The sequence below is a fragment of the Delphinus delphis genome, chromosome 17 (assembly GCF_949987515.2).
Source record: "Delphinus delphis chromosome 17, mDelDel1.2, whole genome shotgun sequence".
In the NCBI taxonomy this organism is placed as follows: domain Eukaryota; kingdom Metazoa; phylum Chordata; class Mammalia; order Artiodactyla; family Delphinidae; genus Delphinus; species Delphinus delphis.
The window spans coordinates 34,446,573-34,455,813 of NC_082699.1; the positions used below are offsets into that span (position 1 = coordinate 34,446,573).

The following is a 9,241-nucleotide window of genomic DNA, read 5'->3' on the forward strand; positions in this document are numbered from 1 at the left end:
AAAACAAACTCAAAGCCATTCAAAGGAGCTGTGGGGCATATACAACAGCTGTTTTCCCTAGTAAAGCAATCAATTTCCCTTGTGAAAACCTAAGATATACAGGAAACACCAGTGTTCATATGGCTGCATTAACTCATTAAAGCAGGAGTCACGATGGTCTATTCACTGTTCTATTCCCAGGCTTTGGCACAGTGACTGACACACAGTAAGCACTCAATAAATGTTCAAGTAAATAAATAGAAATATGTTCTACTTCCCCTGAGTTTCTAAATCACTAAAACAAATAGTAAAATACTGAAACAGAAACTTCAAATCTTAAATAAACAAATATCACCAGTACCACTGCCCAAACGTCCTTAATTTTGTTAACATTTAAAGAAAACTAACAGCTTTATAAAAAGTCTCCCAAACTCTTACATATACACCAAGGTAAACTTTTGTGATTTCAATCCTCTTACTGTCAGCTAGTGAAATAAAATTAGTAACTTACCAGGTTAGTTACAGAAAAGTTAGCAGTTAATACAGCATGATTTCGGCTGATTGATTGATCATCTTCAATTAGAATGCCACAGTTTTTCCTTCCAACAATGTACTCAACACCAGCCAAAAGTCTGTATGGTTCTAAGAGAATTTTTTTAAAAAGTAAATTAACAGGTACACACATACATAAACATGTATTTAAGATATACATATGGCAAATATTTAAACATTTTTATTTTGCTATTTAAAGGCTAATAATCAACTTTACATAAATCAAACTTGTGTTTTCCAGTAAAGCCTCACTGAAGGAGGCAAATCTAAATAGATAGAAAGCTCTACCATTTTTCTAACAGGAAAACAATTTTGTCAATGCTTGCCCAAATTAACTTATAATTTAATGCACTACCAAATAAAATCACAACACTATGTTTGGAGCTTGATAAGCGAATTCAAAATTCCATCAGGAAAATATAATGTGAAAAACTGTCCAGAAAAATGTGAATATTTTGGGAACTTCCTCTACCAGGTGGTAAAATATGCCAAAGTGAAAGCAGTTAAAAAGTATGGTATTGGATCAAGAGTAAAAAATATAGATCAATGCAAGAAAAGTCCGGACCAGATTAAAGTGCATAATTTGGGGATTTTTTTTTTATGTTAAAGGTAGCTTTTAGAACGTGAAAAGGTTATTAGTTTTAAAAAAATTTGGAAATCACAAATTGTTGGAAGAACAGCATGTACGTTGAAGACTTGTAGAGTTTAGTCTGGTACCACTGGAGTGGTAGAGTGATTAGGGCAAATAAACTAGACAAGTAGAAAGGAGTCCAGGTAAACCTTGACGAGACCTGGATTATATTTTATTAATCAGATTCTTAACCTAGAGTGGACTCTTTCAACAAAAATCTTTTGTGTTGGTTTCCCTACATTTTTCTTAGAAGGATGGAACCCCATAGCCTCCATCTGATTCCGAAAAGAGTTCAAGATCCCCCAAAAGTTAAGAATGCCACCCACTGGCACTAGGGGCATTTTTCTTCTGCTGCCTCCTTAAAGGAACTCAAAGAGCCAGCCACAGGCTACAACTGTTTCTGGAAACTGTTCCTACTGTGTTACACCTCACAATGCTCCAAGTCCACAGTGAAACTTGATCTTTGAGTCTCTATACTTTTAGTATCTACAGTATTATTACAGTATTTATTTTCCTTACCATTAGTTTGCCCTCTCCATACTTCCTTACACTGTCAGTCCATTTAGCCTCTACGTAGATCTTTTCTTCACTCATAATGTAAACTTCCGGAGGGCAAGGCCAATCATAGGCTACAACTGCTTATCTATCAACTAATAAGTGCTTACATATATTAGGCAACCAATTTACATGCAATTACCATTTTCCGCTGCTAGAAATGCAGAAAAAAAATTTTTCAGTTGTTGTGATGACAAAACGGTAAAAGGCTCCGAAACAAAACCAAAATTATGCTTTCCTGTAGTTGCCATTTACACAAGTCATCTCCGTGGCTCCTCACAATGCGCTCAAGACAGAGTCATAGAGTCTTCCAGACTGTGAACTTATTCTGGATGTTTCCTCAAAAGCTTAAAACGCTAGATGTCGTAACATATACCCGGCCAAGACTCAATCCGGAAGACCATTTAAGCCCAGGTCAGAGCTAGTCCCGCCAGAGGAGTTGGTCCCAACCACGGAGAACCTGGCGGTAGACCGGGAGGAAAGGACCCGGCGGTCACTAAACGGCCCAGTGTCGCATGCCTCCTCCCCCCGTCAGACCAAAGCCTGGTTCGCAAGCACTGCGCACCCGCCGAGAAAGACTACGCAGTCCCCACACAACAAATGCGCGGCTTTCGCACCAGCTTTCGCAGTCTCCCAGGGCGAGAACGGTCCGAAAGTAACCATCCGCAAACCCTCTGCCCACCGCATCTGCTCCCGGGAAATCGGTCCCCGGACATCTCCCTACCGCCCTTACCTCGGGCAGGGCCCGCAGCTGGGAGCAACTTCCACATGGCCTGGAACACTAGGGTCTGGCCGATGCGCGACAGCGTAAGCGCGGCTGACCGACGTGCGCGGCCGCAGCGCCTGCGATTGGCGCAGACTCCGGGACGTGCGCGCTCCTGGAAGCCACACCTGCCTAAGAAGCGGAGGGGTAGATAGAAGTGCGGCGTTGGCGCCTAGTCGCCACCCTGTGGTTAGGGTATTGAAATGTGCTGTCTTAAAAGGATCCCATTTTAAGGTGTTCAATGAATACAAGATTATCGATTTTTTTTCTGATTGTGAATGGAAATGATTTTAAAAATCAGCTTCAAAGCAACGTAAGGAAACTTTCTAATTAAAGATATTAACGTAGTGACCAGTTACGTATTTCCATGCATTTGCAATTGCTTAAATTGCGGTCATTCCTTCGTATGGATCCTAATGATTGTGATAATTATGGTGAAGATAAGTATTTCACTCCAATTATTTTTACTCTTCTCCAAGCTCAGATAAAGTTCTCCTAATTTCTCTGTTTCATAATGTTGCACTTTCATCTAATCAGTAGCTAAGTACTGGGGAGTCTATCCGTCCTTTCCATTTCTACTTGTACCAAGCTGGTGCAAGCTCTTCTCTTAATGCTATAGTAGCTTCCTAATCCTTCACCATCCACCTCCTGCACTAATCCATCCTACAGTCTACACACTACAAAGTAAACACCCTAGAGTACACTTCTGATGTGTAATAATTCACATAATTTTTGGTTTTCAAAAGCATTCTGAAATGAGAAGGAAGAAAGATGTCACTTCAAAAGGCTGGTTTATGAAAGACTCTGTTATGAACATAGATGCAAAAATCTTATACACAAAATTAGTGAATTGAATCAGGTGGTATATAAAAAGGATAATCATGACTAAGTGGGGCTTATTCCAGAAATAGAAGGGTGGGTGTTAACTGGGGGAAAAAAATAAATGTAATTCACCAGAATAACAGGAAAAAGGGAGCAAAATAATGATCATCTTGGTAGCTGCAGTAAAATCCTTTGATAAAATTCCACATTCATCCATTTATGCTCAGCAAAATTGGAATGAAGGGAACATTCTTGATCAGATAAAAGGCATCTACCAAATAACTGCTGCTTACATTATACTTAAGGTAAATTATTTCATGTTTCCCCCTGACATCAGGAATGAAATAAGGACATATTTGCTCTTACCATTTATTTTAAACATGGTTTCGGATGTTCTAAGCAATGTAAAAGGGAAAAAGAAAAGGCATATGGATTGGAAAGGAAGAAATAACAGTCATTATTCACAAATAACATGATCATGTACATTGAAAATCTAAAAGAACTGAAAAGTATATTTAATAAGGTCACTGAACACAATGTCTAAAAAATTCAGTTGTATACCTTTATTCCAGAAAATAAATAGAATGTGACATTTAAATAGCTAATTATAGTAGCACCAACAGTCATCAAATACCTTATAAGAAATCTATCAAAAGATGTGACACAAAACATTATTGACTGCAAAAAACTACTGACAGAAATGAAAATAAGTTCTAAATAAATTCAGTATAGTATACCATGTTCGTGGATTAAGATGCCATTTCTCACAAAATTGATCTTTCTATACAATGAAAAATGAATTTAAAAAGTCCCAATTTTTTGAGTGGAAATTGATAAGCAGTTTTTTAAATCTATGTGGAAATGCAAAGGCTGAGAATAGCCAAGGAAATTTTGAAGAAGAATAAAGCTGGAGTGCTTACAACTACCAAGTATCAGGATGTATTTATAAAGTTATATTGTCAGTGTTCTGTTGACACGAGGATAAAAAATAGGCAACTGTGTCAAAATAGACCTAACCCATGTTAGGTCAACCATGTTGATCTGCATATGTAATTTGATTTTTCAAAAGTGATATTACAGATCAATGGAAGAAAGTTCTTCCTTTTTCAGTAAATGGTCCTAGGGTTATTAGTTAACACTACAAAAGAAATGAAGACTGACCCCATACTTCACACACATACAAACTTTCAAATATACAAAACAGTATTGTTAGCTTATAGTCATGTTGTACATCACAACTGGAAATTTCTATATTGTTTTTTATTTACTATCTTGCCTGTGCAATTTCAGAGGCTCCCCATTGGCCTTTCCCGCTTTGATAGCTCTTATTCCGTAGGCCAAAGAACTGTACTAATGTGGGTGCTTTACTAACTACCAAATATGTCCTTTTCAATTATATATTTGGGAACTGTGGAAATGACCACCAGATAGGTCCCTGTGCTCAGTGGATGTACTTCTTCCACACCTGGGCAAAAATTTCATTTATTATCTGGCTCCTATCTACCTCTAACTGTGGGCCATAATAATTCTTTGTGTTCCTGGGTGTCAATAATGATTGTGTCCAACAATCCTCAAAATGTTTGAGCATTCCCTCTTCCTCAGTGTATGGTTTCCCGAGGGAATGGCCATAGGTCCTTTTGAGGAAGGACTGAGCGTGGGGTGGGCATGGACGGGGAAATCATTACCATATATTCTCACCAAAGTGTTACAGGGTGCTTCCTCCTGGCAATCCTGCCTCTCCTTCAGTAAATGGGTTCTGGATTGGTAAACTGGCTCAAGTTAGAAAACTGGGTAAGAGACTGACTTTTTATTGAGACTGCTGCTCTCAGCCTTATGTCACCCATCCTTGATTTCTTGTCATTGTATAGATTGAGCATGCCCTTGTTAGCTAACCTCTATCTTTCCCCCTAGGGATGCCGTATTCTATTAATCATCTTCAGAGGTCAGGATCTCTGACTGTCACTCCTATTTTGCCACTCATTTGGATACGTGTAGTGGTACCTTTCTGATGGTGAAGTGCTGCCACCTGGCTTCTACTGTTTCAGGATTCTGTTAGCCTTGTTGTTTATCTGTGAACCCAGTTCTGTAACAACATCTTTTATCACTCCCCATGACCTACGAGGAGAGCCACCACTGAGCTTCTCAGTGATGCTGGTGGCCCTCTCACCAGAGAATTCCTAGTCACTTTGATAAATAGAGCATCTGTATTGGAATACTGGCATGCCTACTTCTCTGAGCATTTTGCTCCTTACATCTTCCATCTGCCATGACAATTCTTCCATTTCTACTTCTCTTCGTGTGGGCCACCACTTTCTTCAAGCTTCTAAGAGCCATCATGGAAGAATGATAGTCATATTTCCTAGGGTCCTTGATAGTATTAAATCCTCTCTCCCTGAAGAGTGCTGCCAAATCAATAAACTCTCCCTTGTGCAAATTTATTTTCCATCTGCTCCCTGTTTAGCAATTTCAGAATACAGTCTCATAAGCACTCTTCTTGTTCCTGCTGGTACATGTTGGTGAGGTCCTGCAGCTCCATCACTATAAAGTCACTTTTTCCCTTTTCAGAGCAAGTCCTTCCCTAGCTGGCTTTTGCTATAACTTTGTCCTGTTTATGTCTGATTACCAGAAGGACAGATTGAGTAGTCTCAGAGTGATTAAGGAAAACTTAACTGTTGCTTGGCAACAATATATGTCTGTTAATCAGAGTTGAGAAATATTAAAAAGATGGGACACAATGCGGGTAGAATTTAAGATTGGTAGCAAATTGGTCTGCTCATTGTTCCATGCTCCTTGCTTCGTGTAGTTTGCTGGCATCTCCTCTTACCTCTGTTCTGTTATAAACAAACTCTCTTAGATCTTTAAAGTCTTCATGGAAAATTCCCTCTACATCTTGCCTTAAATGAAACATGGCTCTCTCCCTAGGTCACAGCTTCCTTCCATGAGTTCTAGGATAGTCATTCCAATACCTCTCCCACTGACATGCACCATATTTATTGGCCAATAGAATTACTATTTCCCCCTAAACTTTCATTTCCATTTTAAGATATTCATCTTCCCTGCCTTGCAAAATCTCTTCTAGGTCAGGATTATTTCATATGACTACCCACCCTCTATACCCCTTTTATTGTTACTAACTGCAGGTATGTCCATGTCATTTGCCCATATTCATTGAGGACATTGCCATCTATGAGAGTTTTCTTCTCCATCCCAACTCCTGCCATCATTCTCAAGTAATTGTAAGACACAGCTGGACAACATATTCTACCAACTAGGCTCACATTTCTTTGACTTTCAGCTCCTGTGACTTTCATTTCTGCTTCAAACATACTACCCCTTTGATGGTCAGTTTTAGCTCTTTATATCACCAGAATCTTCTCCAGCTTTAATATCCAACTTTCTGACTGGAGCTGCTTGGCCTTCTCGCTTTCTTATATGTTCACTCCCATTACACCTGCTGTTTAGCTTCTTCCAGGTATCCAGCCACTTGAGCCCTCCACTTTACCCAGGTTATCTGTATCCTTCTATCCTCCATCATATGCAGGATAGACACCAGGATCTGAGCTTGAACTACTTTTACTCTTAGCTCATCTCTCAGTACTGAGAATAGCTCTCAGAATAACTTTTACTCTCCGAGCTTTCAACTCTCACTTTCAGCTCTATAGCTCACTTTTCTATGAACCCTAACAACCCCTCAGTCATGAGTCAATCATACAGTAACATTCTAGACTGAAGCTTCTGGATAAAATCTGCCTATCTTTGAAAACATGAAATGAATGCAAATTCATAAGCTCTAATATCAGTTGAACTACAGAGCATTATTCATCAGTCCCATTTCCTGTTTTTTTTTTAAATTTATTCCCTATAAACCTAAAGAGCTATTCCACAGCTTCGCAAATCTCCTCAAATCTCATCATCTCCTAGCCCCCTTCTAAGAATATGGTATCATACCTTACTGAGGAAATTGATGCAAGAACTTCCCTGCAATTTCTGTTCCTACTCTGCCTCTATCCCCATCATAAGACAAACTTCTTTTCTTTTAAAAGCTATACCTACATCTCATTCTTGCCTTCTTTTATTTTTTGGCCATGCTTCACAGTGTGTGGGATCTTAGTTCCCCAACCAGGGATCGAACCCATGGCCCCTGCATTAGAAGGGCAGAGTCTTAACCATTAGACCACCAGGGAAGTCCCTCATTCTTGCCTTCTTATCTCTTATTTCAGGGTGTGATTTGACCTTTCAGTTTGGGATCAAATTCTCCATTTGTACTTAACTTAAACCCATCTCCTCTCATTTCCACTAAGGTTTTGTTTTATGAGTTACCTCTTTATACTACATATCTTCAATTTCTTTGTTTGTTTTCTTCACATTATCATAAAAACATTTAAAAAACTATCTTGTCTTCCCCCCAAATTCCATTAACTCTGCCATTATTTTATAACAAATGTTAAGCTAAAGCATAGGTTTAATAGAGCTAGGATTTAATTGTCTCAAGATCACAAACTAACTAAGGTAGCTCAGTCTCCTCTGACATATAAGTGGGATTAAATAATAGCTACGTTGAAGTATTATTGTTAGCATTAAATGAGATAAATAAATAAATAAAATAAACTGTACTATGCATGGTAGATGTTAAACAAATATTAGTTCCTTTTCTTTCCTTCCTTTCTAGTTCCTTAAGGGTAGGGGCTGTGTCTAAGTCATTTCTGAGTCCCTACTGTATAAATCATTTTTATATCTCTAATATTTACCATAGTGATGGGCACAAACAGGCACATAAGTGTTTGTTGAACTTAACTGCTCATTGATGTCTTTTGAATATCTCATTGAATATCCCTCTTTCCAACCTTTACTTATATTGGAACTGTGAAGATAGATGGGGTGTGGGGGAATAAGAAGCATGTGGAGAAACAGTGTTGACTCAAGGTGTATCTTTATGATTCTGAGGATTATCTGATAATAAAGAACAATGAGTTATATTTTTTGTAGCCCAATCCTAATTCTATTTTACTAGAATTATTCTACTATAATGATTTTATATTTTTTGAGAATAAACAATTTAATTTCTATGTGACTAAATTGCTTTGTCTTTACATGGGAGTATAATAGTATATATGTTAATCTATGCATTATTAGTAACTTAATGAATTAATCTACTGGATTATAATTATCAAATTGGCTGTTTGACCAGAATTTATTTGTTAAAAAATTGGAAGTTAAAAGAATGCAAGACCCCAAGTTGCAAAATGTATGACTTGACTTTACAGAATGAGAACAAATAAGTCTACGTAATGGAAGCATGGGTTAGCTTTACTTCCAGAAGTCACTCAAGTAACCCTAAATGATTGCAAAGCACTTTAAAAATCTGAAGCTTAATAATCATCTAAAAGTGTAAATTAGATGAAGTACGTAAATACTAGAATACATAAGAGCTACTATTCTAAAGAAAGTCATATCTTATCAATTACTTTATGTTAACAGCACTTAACAATGACTTTCGTAGTACCATACCAGATGGTCTATAATAATTCTACCAAATCTCATTTATTTGTAAAACCACAGATTTTTAGACTACAAGTGATTTTAGAGATAATTTATACCAACACCCCAGTTTCATGGATGAGGAAAATAAAGCTGATAAAAATTTATTTGCACAGTAGCAGAAAGCCATTGTGCAGTAGAGTCATGACAAGAACAAACTTCTGCTTCTCAGTGCAGCTCTCTTTGGATCCCTTCAGCTGCAACCTGGACCAAATCCTTGGAGCCCTACCCTTGAGCAATCCCTGTGTAGTGCAGCCTGGGAAGTGAACACTGGATCAGAAACTAGAAGGAGGAACATTATCAACTGTTTCTTCTTTTTCTCAGACTCAGACATATACCTTTAAGGATGTTACAGGTCACATGTTCAGTACCTCTCACCTAAAATAAGCAGGACATCTGCT

At 38.0% G+C, this 9,241-nt stretch overlaps 1 protein-coding gene across 1 annotated transcript in view; it reads right to left on the bottom strand.

The window, feature by feature from the left end:
• NBN (nibrin) overlaps positions 1-2,519 on the bottom strand; it is a 45,516-nt gene extending 42,997 nt beyond the window's left edge. The window contains 2 exon segments of the mRNA XM_069541564.1: positions 491-621; positions 2,451-2,519. Coding sequence (XP_069397665.1) covers positions 491-621; positions 2,451-2,487 — 168 coding nt within the window. The 5' untranslated portion in view covers positions 2,488-2,519.
• Between the last annotated feature and the right edge of the window lie 6,722 nt (positions 2,520-9,241).